At 50.3% G+C, this 18,649-nt stretch overlaps 1 protein-coding gene across 2 annotated transcripts in view; it reads right to left on the bottom strand.

The window, feature by feature from the left end:
* Positions 1–707: 707 nt before the first annotated feature.
* The window catches only part of LOC129834787 (Golgi apparatus protein 1-like), a 202,136-nt gene continuing 184,194 nt past the window's right edge, over positions 708–18,649 (bottom strand). The window contains exon 23 of one of the 2 annotated variants that reach the window (XM_055900061.1): positions 708–16,548. In XM_055900061.1, the coding sequence (XP_055756036.1) occupies positions 16,381–16,548 (168 nt within the window). In that variant the 3' untranslated portion in view covers positions 708–16,380. Of the gene's footprint in view, positions 16,549–16,568; positions 16,957–18,649 lie in introns of those variants that run through there. The other variant, XM_055900062.1, reaches the window with a different exon arrangement.

The raw sequence follows: 18,649 nt of genomic DNA, 5'->3' as shown, positions 1-18,649 counted from the left end.
TCGAGTTAAATAAAGGTTAAATAAAATATCCAATATGAAAAACATACTAAACATCGTGTAATGCAAATAGGCTAATTAACAATGGGATTTTAAAGTGTTTTCTAAAGTTGATTACAATTATACCAATAATATTATATTATTACTAATTGTAGCATTAAATATTTTTGGTTTACTGTTAACACGATAACTAGTAATCATTACTTTTAATGCTGCTAACAATAATGTCAGTGCTATATTAGTTTTGCCATAAATACTATTTTTTTATATATTGTTAAACAAAATTTAAAATCTGCTGACATTTCCAGATAAACAGTAACTAATTTCGACCTTTTTTATTAATTTTCACCATCTTCATTGCGGGACATTTATTTTGAAGGAAAATTGCCAAGGTCAGGGCATTATTCTTGCAAGGTCTCGCTTATTCTTGCTGGCGGAACGGAGATAATGTTTACCATCCCATCGCCGCTGCGTGAGCAGGATCTTCACGAAACGTCACTGGTCATTAGCAGTACTAGTAACATGTCATAAAATGTGCACATTTGTTATTTGTTTCGATACCTTAATATTGTGCCAGTTATGAGGAAAGGAGAGAGTGCTCTTATCCAGTTGTCTTCAATAAAAAAACATCTGTTGGAAATACATTGCTTTTCTATCGCGTGACACCAACAGTCATTCTGAAATACCCAACATGAGGACACACCACGATGTAAAAATCTGCAGACAATTTTATTAAACTGACAAAATGTTCATCTGTACAGCAAAAAAAAAAGCACGATGTAAAATCTCAATATTACATCGTGGCATAATCTGAACAAAAACTATAACAGCAGATCCATAACTTTATACACAAAGAAAATTACAAAAACTGGTCATCATCATCATCATCATCAGTCTGTTCCAAAGAAGTCTCACTTCAAAGCGACAAAAACAGACAGGAGGAAGGACAAACTTTTTAAAGGAATAGAGCGGGGCGTCCAAGTGTTGCTGAAGCAGTAGGAAGGTCCTCTGGCTCCCGGAGAGCAGAGGTGCTTGGTGTCCCTCTCATACTGTCCAAACGGTCTCACACGGAGGGCCTCGGTGTCCAGACTCTCCCCTCGTTTCACTCTGTTCCAGGGTTGAGATGTGGAGGATGGTGGTGCCAGATTGACAACAGGGCCAGTTCTAGGCCAAGATGACCTCTTAAGGGGCCTAATGTTACTCTTTAGGGTCCAAGGCCCTTATGTTATGTTCAGAGGTAGACTGGCTCTGGACGACAAAACTCCTCCATAAACATGAATCAGATTCTCAAATGCGATACAGTTCTAGAAACATAAACCCCTTTACTTTCATATCACATCGAAATAATTTCACAAATGCAAAATACCCATGTACTGTACACCAGTGGTGTAAAGTACTTAAGTAAAAATACTTTAAAGTACTACTTAAGTAGTTTTTCGGGTATCTGTACTTTATTTATATTTTTACAACTTTTACGTCACTACATTCCGAAAGAAAATGTACCTTTTTACTCCATACATTTCCCTTGACACCCAAAAGTACATTTTGAATGCTTAGCAGGACAGGAAAAATGGTCTAATTTATATACTAATCAAGAGAACATGGTCCTCCCTACTGCCTCTGATCTGGTGGACTCACTAAACACACATGCTTAGTTTGTAAATTATGTCTGTAAATAAATTAAAAAAAACAAGAAAATGCTGCCGTCTGGTTTGCTTAAAATGAAATAATTTAAAATTATTTATACTTTTACTTTTGATACTTAAGTATATTTTAGCAATTATATTTACTTTTATACTTATGTATATTTAAAACCAAATACTTTTACTCAAGTAGTATTTTACTGGGTGACTTTCACTTTTACTTGAGTCATTATCTATTAAGGTATCTTTACTGTTACTCAAGTATGACAATTGAGTATTTTGTACACGGCTTTGAGCAGCTCTATCACAGTTGCAGCCGACAGTATATTTCAGTGACAGCATGTTTCCTGGCGGCCTGCTTCCATTACACACAGGTGTTAGGCGCATGCTAGATATCTAATTAGCACAGGTGGTGTCTCGGTGGTCCGTCAACACGCGCTGTAACATGGATTCATTTCAACTGGATACGGCAGATCATCTAGATGACAGCATCAACAGAGAAAAAACCTCCCTCCACTCTAACACCATCTGATTCCTAATTAAAAGATGGGGAAACCTTTCTGAAAACCCCCTCCACTCTAACACCATCCCTACTGTGCACTACTGTTGTGCACTACTGCTGTGCACGACTGCTGTGCACTACTGTTGACCAGGGTCCATAGGGTAAAGGGTACACTACTATTGACCAGGGCCCATAGGGTAAAGAGTACACTACTGTTGACCAGGGCCCATAGGGTAAAGGGTACACTACTGTTGACCAGGGCCCATAGGGTAAAGGGTGCACTACTATTGACCAGGGCCCATAGGGTAAAGGGTACACTACTGTTGACCAGGGCCCATAGGGTAAAGGGTACACTACTGTTGACCAGGGCCCATAGGGTAAAGGGTACACTACTATTGACCAGGGCCCATAGGGTAAAGGGTACACTACTGTTGAAAAGGGCCCATAGGGTAAAGGGTGCACTACTATTGACCAGGGCCCATAAGGTAAAGGGTACAATACTGTTGACCAGGGCCCATAGGGTAAAGGGTGCACTACTATTGACCAGGGCCCATAGGGTAAAGGGTACACTACTGTTGACCAGGGCCCATAGGGTAAAGGGTACACTACTGTTGACCAGGGCCCATAGGGTAAAGGGTACACTACTGTTGACCAGGGCCCATAGGGTAAAGGGTACACTACTGTTGACTAGGACCCATAGGGTAAAGGGTACACTACTGTTGACCAGGGCCCATAGGGTAAAGGGTACACTACTGTTGACCAGGGCCCATAGGGTAAAGGGTACACTACTGTTGACCAGGGCCCATAGGGTAAAGGGTACACTACTGTTGACCAGGGCCCATAGGGTAAAGGGTACACTACTGTGACCAGGGCCCATAGGGTAAAGGGTACACTACTGTTGACCAGGGCCCATAGGGTAAAGGGTACACTACTATTGACCAGGGCTCATAGGGTAAAGGGTACACTACTGTTGACCAGGGCCCATAGGGTAAAGGGTACACTACTATTGACCAGGGCCCATAGGGTAAAGGGTACACTACTATTGACCAGGGCCCATAGGGTAAAGGGTACATTACTGTTGACCAGAGTCCATAGGGTAAAGGGTACACTACTGTGACCAGGGCCCATAGGGTAAAGGGTACACTACTGTGACCAGGGCCCATAGGGTAAAGGGTACACTACTGTTGACTAGGGCCCATAGGGTAAAGGGTACACTACTGTTGACCAGGGCCCATAGGGTAAAGGGTACACTACTGTTGACCAGGGCCTATAGGGTAAAGGGTACACTACTATTGACCAGGGCCTATAGGGTAAAGGGTACACTACTATTGACCAGGGCCTATAGGGTAAAGGGTACACTACTGTTGACCAGGGCCCATAGGGTAAAGGGTACACTACTGTTGACCAGGGCCCATAGGGTAAAGGGTACACTACTGTTGACCAGGGCCCATAGGGTAAAGGGTACACTACTGTTGACCAGGGCCCATAGGGTAAAGGGTACACTACTGTTGACCAGGGCCCATAGGGTAAAGGGTAAACTACTGTTGACCAGGGCCCATAGGGTAAAGGGTACACTACTGCCCCTAGGGTAAAGGGTACACTACTGTTGACCAGGGCCCATAGGGTAATGGGTACACTACTGTTGACCAGGGCCCATAGGGTAAAGGGTACACTACTGTTGACCAGGGTCCATAGGGTAAAGGGTACACTACTGTTGACCAGGGCCCATAGGGTAAAGGGTACACTACTGTTGACCAGGGCCCATAGGGTAAAGGGTACACTACTGCTGACCAGGGCCCATAGCGTAAAGGGTACCCTACTGTATACCCTTCAGGGTCAGTTTTAGGATCAGTAGGACCAACAGTATCCTGCTTCAGGAGGAGGATCAAGGCCAGTTTTAGGACCAGTAGGACCAACAGTATCCTGCTTCAGGAGGAGGTTCAAGGCCAGTTTTAGGATCAGTGGGACCAACAGTATCCTGCTTCAGGAGGAGGTTCAGGGCCAGTAGGACCAACAGTATCCTGCTTCAGGAGGAGGTTCAGGGCCAGTAGGACCAACAGTATCCTGCTTCCGGAGGAGGTTCAGGGACAGTTTTAGGATCAGTAGGACCGACAGTATCCTGCTTCAGGAGGAGGTTCAGGGCCAGTTTTAGGGCCAGTAGGACCAACAGTATCCTGCTTCAGGAGGTGGTTCAGGGCCAGTAGGACCAACAGTATCCTGCTTCAGGGGGAGGTTCAGGGCCAGTTTTAGGATCAGTAGGACCAACAGTATCCTGCTTCAGGAGGTGGTTCAGGGACAGTTTTAGGGCCAGTAGGACCAACAGTATCCTGCTTCAGGAGGAGGATCAGGGCCAGTTTTAGGATCAGTAGGACCAACAGTATCCTGCTTCAAGAGGTGGTTCAGGGACAGTTTTAGGATCAGTAGGACCAACAGTATCCTGCTTCAGGAGGAGGTTCAGGGCCAGTAGGACCAACAGTATCCTGCTTCAGGAGGTGGTTCAGGGCCAGTAGGACCAACAGTATCCTGCTTCAGGAGGAGGTTCAGGGCCAGTTTTAGGACCAGTAGGACCAACAGTATCCTGCTTCAGGAGGAGGATCAGGGCCAGTAGGACCAACAGTATCCTGCTTCAGGAGGTGGTTCAGGGCCAGTAGGACCAACAGTATCCTGCTTCAGGAGGAGGTTCAGGGCCAGTTTTAGGATCAGTAGGACCAACAGTATCCTGCTTCAGGAGGAGGTTCAGGGCCAGTTTTAGGGCCAGTAGGACCAACAGTATCCTGCTTCAGGAGGAGGTTCAGGGACAGTTTTAGGATCAGTAGGACCAACAGTATCCTGCTTCAGGAGGAGGTTCAGGGACAGTTTTAGGGCCAGTAGGACCAACAGTATCCTGCTTCAGGAGGTGGTTCAGGGCCAGTAGGACCAACAGTATCCTGCTTCAGGGGGAGGTTCAGGGCCAGTTTTAGGATCAGTAGGACCAACAGTATCCTGCTTCAGGAGGTGGTTCAGGGACAGTTTTAGGGCCAGTAGGACCAACAGTATCCTGCTTCAGGAGGAGGATCAGGGCCAGTTTTAGGATCAGTAGGACCAACAGTATCCTGCTTCAAGAGGTGGTTCAGGGACAGTTTTAGGATCAGTAGGACCAACAGTATCCTGCTTCAGGAGGAGGTTCAGGGCCAGTAGGACCAACAGTATCCTGCTTCAGGAGGTGGTTCAGGGCCAGTAGGACCAACAGTATCCTGCTTCAGGAGGAGGTTCAGGGCCAGTTTTAGGACCAGTAGGACCAACAGTATCCTGCTTCAGGAGGAGGATCAGGGCCAGTTTTAGGACCAGTAGGACCAACAGTATCCTGCTTCAGGAGGAGGTTCAGGGCCAGTTTTAGGATCAGTAGGACCAACAGTATCCTGCTTCAGGAGGAGGTTCAGGGCCAGTTTTAGGGCCAGTAGGACCAACAGTATCCTGCTTCAGGAGGTGGTTCAGGGCCAGTTTTAGGACCAGTAGGACCAACAGTATCCTGCTTCAGGAGGAGGTTCAGGGCCAGTTTTAGGGCCAGTAGGACCAACAGTATCCTGCTTCAGGAGGAGGTTCAGGACCAGTAGGACCAACAGTATCCTGCTTCAGGAGGAGGTTCAGGGCCAGTTTTAGGACCAGTAGGACCAACAGTATTCTGCTTCAGGAGGAGGTTCAGGGCCAGTTTCAGGGCCAGTAGGACCAACAGTATCCTGCTTCAGGAGGAGGTTCAGGGCCAGTTTTAGGACCAGTAGGACCAACAGTATCCTGCTTCAGGAGGAGGTTCAGGGCCAGTTTTAGGATCAGTAGGACCAACAGTATCCTGCTTCAGGAGGAGGTTCAGGGCCAGTTTTAGGATCAGTAGGACCAACAGTATTCTGCTTCAGGAGGAGGTTCAGGGCCAGTTTTAGGATCAGTAGGACCAACAGTATCCTGCTTCAGGAGGTGGTTCAGGGCCAGTTTTAGGACCAACAGTATCCTGCTTCAGGAGATGGTTCAGGGCCAGTTTTAGGACCAGTAGGACCAACAGTATCCTGCTTCAGGAGGTGGTTCAGGGCCAGTTTTAGGATCAGTAGGACCAACAGTATCCTGCTTCAGGAGGAGGTTCAAAGCCAATAGGACCAACAGTATCCTGCTTCAGGAGGAGGTTCAGGGCCAGTTTTAGGGCCAGTAGGACCAACAGTATACTGCTTCAGGAGGTGGTTCAGGGCCAGTTTTAGGATCAGTAGGACCAACAGTATCCTACTTCAGGAGGAGGTTCAGGGCCAGTTTTAGGACCAGTAGGACCAACAGTATCCTGCTTCAGGAGGTCGTTCAGGGCCAGTTTTAGGATCAGTAGGACCAACAGTATCCTGCTTCAGGAGGTGGTTCAGGGCCAGTTTTAGGACCAGTAGGACCAACAGTATCCTTCTTCAGGAGGAGGATCAGGGCTAGTTTTAGGACCAGTAGGACCAACAGTATCCTGCTTCAGGAGGAGGTTCAGGGCCAGTTTTAGGAGCAGTAGGACCAACAGTATCCTGCTTCAGGAGGTGGTTCAGGGCCAGTAGGACCAACAGTATCCTGCTTCAGGAGGAGGTTCAGGGCCAGTTTTAGGATCAGTAGGACCAACAGTATCTTGCTTCAGGAGGAGGTTCAGGGCCAGTTTTAGGGCCAGTAGGACCAACAGTATCCCGCTTCAGGAGGTGGTTCAGGGCCAGTTTTAGGACCAGTAGGACCAACAGTATCCTGGTTCAGGAGGTGGTTCAGAACCAGTAGGACCAACAGTATCCTGCTTAAGGAGGAGGTTCAGGGCCAGTTTTAGGACCAGTAGGACCAACAGTATCCTGCTTCAGGAGGAGGATCAGAGCCAGTTTTAGGACCAATAGGACCAACAGTATCCTTCATCAGGAGGAGGATCAGGGCCAGTTTTAGGATCAGTAGGACCAACAGTATCCTGCTTCAGGAGGAGGTTCAGGACCAGTTTTAGGATCAGTAGGACCAACAGTATCCTGCTTCAGGAGGAGGTTCAGGACCAGTTTTAGGATCAGTAGGACCAACAGTATCCTACTTCAGGAGGAGGTTCAGGGCCAGTTTTAGGGCCAGTAGGACCAACAGTATCCTGCTTCAGGAGGAGGATCAGGGCCAGTTTTAGGACCAATAGGACCAACAGTATCCTGCATCAGGAGGTGGTTCAGGGCCAGTTTTAGGATCAGTAGGACCAACAGTATCCTGCTTCAGGAGGAGGTTCAGGGCCAGTTTTAGGACCAGTAGGACCAACAGTATCCTGCTTCAGGAGGTCGTTCAGGGCCAGTTTTAGGATCAGTAGGACCAACAGTATCCTGCTTCAGGAGGAGGTTCAGGGCCAGTTTTAGGACCAACAGTATCCTGCTTCAGGAGGAGGTTCAGGGCCAGTTTTAGGATCAGTAGGACCAACAGTATCTTGCTTCAGGAGGAGGTTCAGGGCCAGTTTTAGGACCAGTAGGACCAACAGTATCCTGCTTCAGGAGGTGGTTCAGGGCCAGTAGGACCAACAGTATCCTGCTTCAGGAGGTGGTTCAGGGCCAGTAGGACCAACAGTATCCTGCTTCAGGAGGAGGTTCAGGGCCAGTAGGACCAACAGTATCCTGCTTCAGGAGGAGGTTCAGGGCCAGTTTTAGGGCCAGTAGGACCAACAGTATCCTGCTTCAGGAGGTGGTTCAGGGCCAGTTTTAGGATCAGTAGGACCAACAGTATCTTGCTTCAGGAGGAGGTTCAGGGCCAGTTTTAGGGCCAGTAGGACCAACAGTATCCTGCTTCAGGAGGTGGTTCAGGGCCAGTAGGACCAAAAGAAACCTGCTTCAGGAGGTGGTTCAGGGCCAGTTTTAGGATCAGTAGGACCAACAGTATCCTGCTTCAGGAGGTGGTTCAGGGCCAGTTTTAGGACCAACAGTATCCTGCTTCAGGAGATGGTTCAGGGCCAGTTTTAGGACCAGTAGGACCAACAGTATCCTGCTTCAGGAGGTGGTTCAGGGCCAGTTTTAGGATCAGTAGGACCAACAGTATCCTGCTTCAGGAGGAGGTTCAAAGCCAATAGGACCAACAGTATCCTGCTTCAGGAGGAGGTTCAGGGCCAGTTTTAGGGCCAGTAGGACCAACAGTATACTGCTTCAGGAGGTGGTTCAGGGCCAGTTTTAGGATCAGTAGGACCAACAGTATCCTACTTCAGGAGGAGGTTCAGGGCCAGTTTTAGGACCAGTAGGACCAACAGTATCCTGCTTCAGGAGGTCGTTCAGGGCCAGTTTTAGGATCAGTAGGACCAACAGTATCCTGCTTCAGGAGGAGGTTCAGGGCCAGTTTTAGGACCAGTAGGACCAACAGTATCCTGCTTCAGGAGGAGGATCAGGGCTAGTTTTAGGACCAGTAGGACCAACAGTATCCTGCTTCAGGAGGAGGTTCAGGGCCAGTTTTAGGAGCAGTAGGACCAACAGTATCCTGCTTCAGGAGGTGGTTCAGGGCCAGTAGGACCAACAGTATCCTGCTTCAGGAGGAGGTTCAGGGCCAGTTTTAGGATCAGTAGGACCAACAGTATCTTGCTTCAGGAGGAGGTTCAGGGCCAGTTTTAGGGCCAGTAGGACCAACAGTATCCCGCTTCAGGAGGTGGTTCAGGGCCAGTTTTAGGACCAGTAGGACCAACAGTATCCTGGTTCAGGAGGTGGTTCAGACCCAGTAGGACCAACAGTATCCTGCTTAAGGAGGAGGTTCAGGGCCAGTTTTAGGACCAGTAGGACCAACAGTATCCTGCTTCAGGAGGAGGATCAGAGCCAGTTTTAGGACCAATAGGACCAACAGTATCCTGCTTCAGGAGGTGGTTCAGGGCCAGTTTTAGGACCAGTAGGACCAACAGTATCCTGCTTCAGGAGGTGGTTCAGACCCAGTAGGACCAACAGTATCCTGCTTCAGGAGGAGGTTCAGGGCCAGTTTTAGAACCAATAGGACCAACAGTATCCTGCATTAGGAGGAGGATCAGGGCCAGTTTTAGGACCAATAGGACCAACAGTATCCTGCTTCAGGAGGAGGATCAGGGACAGTTTTAGGATCAGTAGGACCAACAGTATCCTGCTTCAGGAGGAGGTTCAGGGCCAGTTTTAGGATCAGTAGGACCAACAGTATCCTGCATCAGGAGGAGGTTCAGGGCCAGTTTTAGGGCCAGTAGGACCAACAGTATCCTGCTCCAGGAGGAGGTTCAGGGCCAGTTTTAGGACCAGTAGGACCAACAGTATCCTGCTTCAGGAGGTCGTTCAGGGCCAGTTTTAGGATCAGTAGGACCAACAGTATCCTGATTCAGGAGGAGGTTCAGGGACAGTTTTAGGACCAGTAGGACCAACAGTATCCTGCTTCAGGAGGAGGATCAGGGCCAGTTTTAGGACCAGTAGGACCAAAAGTATCCTGCTTCAGGAGGAGGTTCAGGGCCAGTTTTAGGACCAGTAGGACCAACAGTATCCTGCTTCAGGAGGTGGTTCAGGGCCAGTTTTAGGACCAACAGTATCCTGCTTCAGGAGATGGTTCAGGGCCAGTTTTAGGACCAGTAGGACCAACAGTATCCTGCTTCAGGAGGTGGTTCAGGGCCAGTTTTAGGATCAGTAGGACCAACAGTATCCTGCTTCAGGAGGAGGTTCAAAGCCAATAGGACCAACAGTATCCTGCTTCAGGAGGAGGTTCAGGGCCAGTTTTAGGATCAGTAGGACCAACAGTATCCTGCATCAGGAGGAGGTTCAGGGCCAGTTTTAGGGCCAGTAGGACCAACAGTATCCTGCTCCAGGAGGAGGTTCAGGGCCAGTTTTAGGACCAGTAGGACCAACAGTATCCTGCTTCAGGAGGTCGTTCAGGGCCAGTTTTAGGATCAGTAGGACCAACAGTATCCTGATTCAGGAGGAGGTTCAGGGACAGTTTTAGGACCAGTAGGACCAACAGTATCCTGCTTCAGGAGGAGGATCAGGGCCAGTTTTAGGACCAGTAGGACCAAAAGTATCCTGCTTCAGGAGGAGGTTCAGGGCCAGTTTTAGGACCAGTAGGACCAACAGTATCCTGCTTCAGGAGGTGGTTCAGGGCCAGTTTTAGGACCAACAGTATCCTGCTTCAGGAGATGGTTCAGGGCCAGTTTTAGGACCAGTAGGACCAACAGTATCCTGCTTCAGGAGGTGGTTCAGGGCCAGTTTTAGGATCAGTAGGACCAACAGTATCCTGCTTCAGGAGGAGGTTCAAAGCCAATAGGACCAACAGTATCCTGCTTCAGGAGGAGGTTCAGGGCCAGTTTTAGGGCCAGTAGGACCAACAGCATACTGCTTCAGGAGGTGGTTCAGGGCCAGTTTTAGGATCAGTAGGACCAACAGTATCCTACTTCAGGAGGAGGTTCAGGGCCAGTTTTAGGACCAGTAGGACCAACAGTATCCTGCTTCAGGAGGTCGTTCAGGGCCAGTTTTAGGATCAGTAGGACCAACAGTATCCTGCTTCAGGAGGTGGTTCAGGGCCAGTTTTAGGACCAGTAGGACCAACAGTATCCTTCTTCAGGAGGAGGATCAGGGCTAGTTTTAGGACCAGTAGGACCAACAGTATCCTGCTTCAGGAGGAGGTTCAGGGCCAGTTTTAGGAGCAGTAGGACCAACAGTATCCTGCTTCAGGAGGTGGTTCAGGGCCAGTAGGACCAACAGTATCCTGCTTCAGGAGGAGGTTCAGGGCCAGTTTTAGGATCAGTAGGACCAACAGTATCTTGCTTCAGGAGGAGGTTCAGGGCCAGTTTTAGGGCCAGTAGGACCAACAGTATCCCGCTTCAGGAGGTGGTTCAGGGCCAGTTTTAGGACCAGTAGGACCAACAGTATCCTGGTTCAGGAGGTGGTTCAGACCCAGTAGGACCAACAGTATCCTGCTTAAGGAGGAGGTTCAGGGCCAGTTTTAGGACCAGTAGGACCAACAGTATCCTGCTTCAGGAGGAGGATCAGAGCCAGTTTTAGGACCAATAGGACCAACAGTATCCTTCATCAGGAGGAGGATCAGGGCCAGTTTTAGGATCAGTAGGACCAACAGTATCCTGCTTCAGGAGGAGGTTCAGGACCAGTTTTAGGATCAGTAGGACCAACAGTATCCTGCTTCAGGAGGAGGTTCAGGACCAGTTTTAGGATCAGTAGGACCAACAGTATCCTACTTCAGGAGGAGGTTCAAGGCCAGTTTTAGGGCCAGTAGGACCAACAGTATCCTGCTTCAGGAGGAGGATCAGGGCCAGTTTTAGGACCAATAGGACCAACAGTATCCTGCATCAGGAGGTGGTTCAGGGCCAGTTTTAGGATCAGTAGGACCAACAGTATCCTGCTTCAGGAGGAGGTTCAGGGCCAGTTTTAGGACCAGTAGGACCAACAGTATCCTGCTTCAGGAGGTCGTTCAGGGCCAGTTTTAGGATCAGTAGGACCAACAGTATCCTGCTTCAGGAGGAGGTTCAGGGCCAGTTTTAGGAGCAGTAGGACCAACAGTATCCTGCTTCAGGAGGTGGTTCAGGGCCAGTAGGACCAACAGTATCCTGCTTCAGGAGGAGGTTCAGGGCCAGTTTTAGGATCAGTAGGACCAACAGTATCTTGCTTCAGGAGGAGGTTCAGGGCCAGTTTTAGGGCCAGTAGGACCAACAGTATCCCGCTTCAGGAGGTGGTTCAGGGCCAGTTTTAGGACCAGTAGGACCAACAGTATCCTGGTTCAGGAGGTGGTTCAGACCCAGTAGGACCAACAGTATCCTGCTTAAGGAGGAGGTTCAGGGCCAGTTTTAGGACCAGTAGGACCAACAGTATCCTGCTTCAGGAGGAGGATCAGAGCCAGTTTTAGGACCAATAGGACCAACAGTATCCTGCTTCAGGAGGTGGTTCAGGGCCAGTTTTAGGACCAGTAGGACCAACAGTATCCTGCTTCAGGAGGTGGTTCAGACCCAGTAGGACCAACAGTATCCTGCTTCAGGAGGAGGTTCAGGGCCAGTTTTAGAACCAATAGGACCAACAGTATCCTGCATTAGGAGGAGGATCAGGGCCAGTTTTAGGACCAATAGGACCAACAGTATCCTGCTTCAGGAGGAGGTTCAGGGACAGTTTTAGGATCAGTAGGACCAACAGTATCCTGCTTCAGGAGGAGGTTCAGGGCCAGTTTTAGGATCAGTAGGACCAACAGTATCCTGCATCAGGAGGAGGTTCAGGGCCAGTTTTAGGGCCAGTAGGACCAACAGTATCCTGCTCCAGGAGGAGGTTCAGGGCCAGTTTTAGGACCAGTAGGACCAACAGTATCCTGCTTCAGGAGGTCGTTCAGGGCCAGTTTTAGGATCAGTAGGACCAACAGTATCCTGATTCAGGAGGAGGTTCAGGGACAGTTTTAGGACCAGTAGGACCAACAGTATCCTGCTTCAGGAGGAGGATCAGGGCCAGTTTTAGGACCAGTAGGACCAAAAGTATCCTGCTTCAGGAGGAGGTTCAGGGCCAGTTTTAGGACCAGTAGGACCAACAGTATCCTGCTTCAGGAGGCGGTTCAGGGCCAGTAGGACCAACAGTATCCTGCTTCAGGAGGAGGTTCAGGGCCAGTTTTAGGGCCAGTAGGATCAACAGTATCCTGCTTCAGGAGGTGGTACAGGGCCAGTAGGACCAACAGTATCCTGCTTCAGGAGGAGGTTCAGGGCCAGTTTTGGGACCAGTAGGACCAACAGTATCCTGCTTCAGGAGGAGGTTCAGGGCCAGTTTTAGGATCAGTAGGACCAACAGTATCCTGCATCAGGAGGAGGATGAGGGCCAGTTTTAGGACCAATAGGACCAACAGTTTCCTGCTTCAGGAGGAGGTTCAGGGCCAGTTTTAGGGCCAGTAGGACCAACAGTATCCTGCTTCAGGAGGAGGTTCAGGGACAGTTTTAGGACCAGTAGGACCAACAGTATTCTGCTTCAGGAGGAGGTTCAGGGCCAGTTTTAGGATCAGTAGGACCAACAGTATCCTGCTTCAGGAGGAGGTTCAGGGCCAGTTTTAGGATCAGGAGGACCAACAGTATCCTGCTTCAGAAGGAGGTTCAGGGCCAGTTTTAGGATCAGTAGGACCAACAGTATCCTGCTTCAGGAGGTGGTTCAGGGCCAGTTTTAGGATCAGTAGGACCAACACTATCCTGCTTCAGGAGGAGGTTCAGGGCCAGTTTTAGGGCCAGTAGGACCAACTGTATCCTGCTTCAGGAGGTGGTTCATGGCCAGTTTTAGGGCCAGTAGGACTAACAGTATCCTGCTTCAGGAGGTGGTTCAGGGCCAGTAGGACCAACAGTATCCTGCTTCAGGAGGAGGTTCAGGGCCAGTAGGACCAACAGTATCCTGCTTCAGGAGGTGATTCAGGGCCAGTTTTAGGACCAGTAGGACCAACAGTATCCTGCTTCAGGAGGGGGTTCAGGGCCAGTTTTAGGGCCAGTAGGACCAACAGTATCCTGTTTCAGGAGGAGGTTCAGGGCCAGTTTTAGGGCCAGTAGGACCAACAGTATCCTGCTTCAGGAGGAGGTTCAGGACCAGTTTTGGGATCAGTAGGACCAACAGTATCCTGCTTCAGGAGGAGGTTCAGGGCCAGCTTTAGGATCAGTAGGACCAACAGTATCCTGCTTCAGGAGGAGGTTCAGGGCCAGTTTTGGGATCAGTAGGACCAACAGTATCCTGCTTCAGGAGGTGGTTCAGGGCCAGTAGGACCAACAGTATCCTGCTTCAGGAGGAGGTTCAGGGCCAGTAGGACCAACAGTATCCTGCATCAGGAGGTGATTCAGGGCCAGTTTTAGGACCAGTAGGACCAACAGTATCCTGCTTCAGGAGGGGGTTCAGGGCCAGTTTTAGGGCCAGTAGGACCAACAGTATCCTGCTTCAGGAGGAGGTTCAGGGCCAGTTTTAGGGCCAGTAGGACCAACAGTATCCTGCTTCAGGAGGAGGTTCAGGGCCAGTTTTAGGATCAGTAGGACCAACAGTATCCTGCTTCAGGAGGAGGTTCAGGGCCAGTTTTAGGATCAGTAGGACCAACAGTATCCTGCTTCAGGAGGAGGTTCAGGGCCAGTTTTAGGGCCAGTAGAACCAACAGTATCCTGCTTCAGGAGGTGGTTCAGGGCCAGTTTTAGGACCAGTAGGACCAACAGTATCCTGCTTCAGGAGGAGGTTCAGGGCCAGTTTTAGGGCCAGTACGACCAACAGTATCCTGCTTCAGGAGGTGGTTCAGGGCCAGTTTTAGGACCAGTAGGACCAACAGTATCCTGCTTCAGGAGGAGGTTCAGGGCCAGTTTTAGGATCAGTAGGACCAACAGTAACCTGCTTCAGGAGGAGGTTCAGGGCCAGTTTTAGGGCCAGTAGGACCAACAGTATCCTGCTTCAGGAGGTGGTTCAGGGCCAGTTTTAGGACCAGTAGGACCAACAGTATCCTGCTTCAGGAGGAGGTTCAGGGCCAGTTTTAGGATCAGTAGGACCAACAGTATCCTGCTTCAGGAGGAGGTTCAGGGCCAGTTTTAGGACCAGTAGGACCAACGGTATCCTGCTTCAGGAGGTGGTTCAGGGCCAGTTTTAGGATCAGTAGGACCAACAGTATCCTGCTTCAGGAGGTGGTTCAGGGCCAGTTTTAGGACCAGTAGGACCAACAGTATCCTGCTTCAGGAGGAGGTTCAGGGCCAGTTTTAGGGCCAGTAGGACCAACAGTATCCTGCTTCAGGAGGAGGTTCAGGGCCAGTTTTAGGATCAGTAGGACCAACAGTATCCTGCTTCAGGAGGAGGTTCAGGGCCAGTTTTAGGGCCAGTAGGACCAACAGTATCCTGCTTCAGGAGGTGGTTCAGGGCCAGTAGGACCAACAGTATCCTGCTTCAGGAGGAGGTTCAGGGCCAGTTTTAGGACCAGTAGGACCAACAGTATCCTGCTTCAGGAGGTGGTTCAGGGCACCTTCTCAGTAGTAGTGGAGTGGATCAGGTTCTGGTGGGGGGGGTCCTAACATGGCTCCTCTGGCACTGTTGAGCTTGGCTGGTTACGGGCGGACCCCCAGACTGGGGCTCTGGGGGTGGTAGGAGGGCTGGAGAGGGGCGGAGGTGGCTGGGCCAAGCCAGGGCTGGGGGTTTTAGTTGGGCCTTAGGAAGAGACCGTCTGTTTTTGCCTTCCAAATGGAACCCTGTTCCCTACATAGTGCCATACTTCTGACCAGAGACCTATCGAGTTAGTTCTCACCCTGTTCCCTACATAGTGCACTACTTCTGACCAGAGACATATAGAGTTAGTTCTCACCCTGTTCCCTACATAGTGCACTACTTCTGACCAGAGACCTATACAGTTAGTTCTCACCCTGTTCCCTACATAGTACACTACTTCTGACCAGAGACATATAGAGTTAGTTCTCACCCTGTTCCCTACATAGTGCACTACTTCTGACCAGAGACCTATAGAGCTAGTTCTCACCCTGTTCCCTACATAGTGCATTACTTCTGACCAGAGACCTATAGAGTTAGTTCTCACCCTGTTCCCTACATAGTGCACTACTTCTGACCAGAGACCTATACAGTTAGCTCTCACCCTGTTCCCTACATAGTGCACTACTTCTGACCAGAGACATATAGAGTTAGTTCTCACACAAAGCCAGTTGATGAAGTGGACCAAGGGAACGACAACATTGGCATTGTTCTGTGATGTCAGGTCCAGGTATGAATGACACCCAGAGGGCTCTGGTCACACGTAGTGCACTATATAGGCAATAGTACCATTCGGGAGTCAGTCTGTTCCACGGAGGTCCCTTCATCCCCCGGAAGTCCGTCTGTTCCAGGGAGATCCCTTCGTCCCCCGGAGGTCCGTCTGTCCCAGGGAGGTCCCTTCGTCCCCCGGAGGTCCGTCTGTCCCAGGGAGGTCCCTTCGTCCCAGGGAAATCCCTCCCCCGGAGGTCCCTTTGTCCCCCGGAGGTCCGTCTGTCCCCCGGAGGTCCGTCTGTCCCCCGGAGGTCCGTCTGTCCCAGGGAGGTCCGTCTGTCCCAGGGAGGTCCCTTCATCCCCCGGAGGTCCCTTCATCCCCCGGAGGTCCCTTCATCCCCCGGAGGTCCGTCTGTCCCAGGGAGGTCCGTCTGTCCCAGGGAGGTCCGTCTGTCCCAGGGAGGTCCCTTCGTCCCCCGGAGGTCCCTTCGTCCCCCGGAGGTCCCTTCGTCCCCCGGAGGTCCCTTCGTCCCCCGGAGGTCCCTTCGTCCCCCGGAGGTCCCTTCGTCCCCCGGAGGTCCCTTCGTCCCCCCTCTCTCTACCTGTCCTTTAGTTCCCTGGTGACTCTCTTGGTGATTCGTCCACACAGCAGGCCGACCAGGAAGAGGACAATCACCCCCAGAGAGATTATTAACAGGATGTAGTTCTTAGAGGGGGAGGTCATCACCTGCATGGCAAGGTCTGAGAAACCCTCTGCTGGCGCCACCTGGGGGTGGAGAGAGGGAATTATTAGTGGGAGGTCATCACCTGCACGGCAAGGTCTGAGAAACCCTCTGCTGGCGCCACCTGGGGGTGGAGAGAGGGAATTATTAGAGGGGGAGGTCATCACCTGCACGGCAAGGTCTGAGAAACCCTCTGCTGGCGCCACCTGGGGGTGGAGAGAGGGAATTATTAGAGGGGGAGGTCATCACCTGCACGGCAAGGTCAGAGAAACCCTCTGCTGGCGCCACCTGGTGGAGGAGAGAGGGAATTATTAGAGGAGGAGTTCATCACCTGCATGGCAAGGTCAGAGAAACCCTTTGCTGGCGCCACCTGGGGGTGGAGAGAGGGAATTATTAGAGGGGGAGGTCATCACCTGCACGGCAAGGTCTGAGAAACCCTCTGCTGGCGCCACCTGGGGGTGGAGAGAGGGAATTATTAGAGGGGGAGGTCATCACCTGCACGGCAAGGTCAGAGAAACACTCTGCTGGCGCCACCTGGTGGAGGAGAGAGGGAATTATTAGAGGGGGAGGTCATCACCTGGGGGGGAGAGAGGGAATTATTAGAGGGGGAGGTCATCACCTGGGGGAGGAGAGAGGGAATTATTAGAGGGGGAGGTCACCACCTTGGGGGGAGAGAGGGAATTATTAGAGGGGGAGGTCATCACCTGGGGGGGAGAGAGGGAATTATTAGAGGGGGAGGTCATCACCTGGGGGGAGAGAGGGAATTATTAGAGGGGGAGCTCATCACCTGGGGGGAGAGAGGGAATTATTAGAGGGGGAGGTCACCACCTGGGGGGGGAGAGAGGGAATTATTAGAGGGGGAGGCCACCACCTTGGGGGGAGAGAGGGAATTATTAGAGGGGGAGGTCATCACCTGGGGGAGAGAGGGAATTATTAGAGGGGGAGGTCACCACCTGGGGGGGGGGGGGGGGGGGGGGATTATTAGAGGGGGAGCTCATCACCTGGGGGGAGAGAGGGAATTATTAGAGGGGGAGGTCTTCACCTGGGGGAGAGAGGGAATTATTAGAGGGGGAGGTCACCACCTGGGGGGGGGAGAGAGGGAATTATTAGAGGGGGAGCTCATCACCTGGGGGGGGAGAGAGGGATTTATTGCTCAGTGTTTCCTCATAGACAAAATCGTGACGCAATGCCAAAAAATATGTAAAAAATAGATTTTTGAGATGGTAAAACATTTTTAGTGTAAACTTAAACAACTTAAACCAAATATAAAGAATGTAGAAAAAATAAATGGACATATTTTTAAATAAGATAATCTTTGACTAATGTTCATCAAAATAAAAACCAGGAAGTAGAGTCGCTGAGTCACTCAGCGTAAGGAAATAAGACATGTGTGGAATTACAGGAAATGAGCTTTAAAACTACTAAATTTGCCACCACTGCTGAAATAAATCTTATGGGAAACACTGCAGGTGTCAGGTTATTAAAGGGAAACACTGCAGGTGTCAGGTTATTAAAGGGAAACACTGCAGGTGTCAGGTTATTAAAGGGAAACACTGCAGGTGTCAGGTTATTAAAGGGGAAACACTGCAGGTGTCAGGTTATTAAAGGGAAACACTGCAGGTGTCAGGTTATTAAAGGGAAACACTGCAGGTGTCAGGTTATTAAAGGGGAAACACTGCAGGTGTCAGGTTATTAAAGGGGAAACACTGCAGGTGTCAGGTTATTAAAGGGAAACACTGCAGGTGTCAGGTTATTAAAGGGGAAACACTGCAGGTGTCAGGTTATTAAAGAGAAACACTGCAGGTGTCAGGTTATTAAAGGGGAAACACTGCAGGTGTCAGTTTATTAAAGAGAAACACTGCAGGTGTCAGGTTATTAAAGGGAAACACTGCAGGTGTCAGGTTATTAAAGGGAAACACTGCAGGTGTCAGGTTATTAAAGGGGAAACACTGCAGGTGTCAGGTTATTAAAGGGAAACACTGCAGGTGTCAGGTTATTAAAGGGAAACACTGCAGGTGTCAGGTTATTAAAGGGAAACACTGCAGGTGTCAGGTTATTAAAGGGAAACACTGCAGGTGTCAGGTTATTAAAGGGAAACACTGCAGGTGTCAGGTTATTAAAGGGAAACACTGCAGGTGTCAGGTT

This window comes from Salvelinus fontinalis, chromosome 35 (assembly GCF_029448725.1).
Source record: "Salvelinus fontinalis isolate EN_2023a chromosome 35, ASM2944872v1, whole genome shotgun sequence".
NCBI classification, from domain to species: domain Eukaryota; kingdom Metazoa; phylum Chordata; class Actinopteri; order Salmoniformes; family Salmonidae; genus Salvelinus; species Salvelinus fontinalis.
Note: the sequence above shows the minus strand (reverse complement) of the source record. Positions and strands in the feature narration are given on the sequence as shown.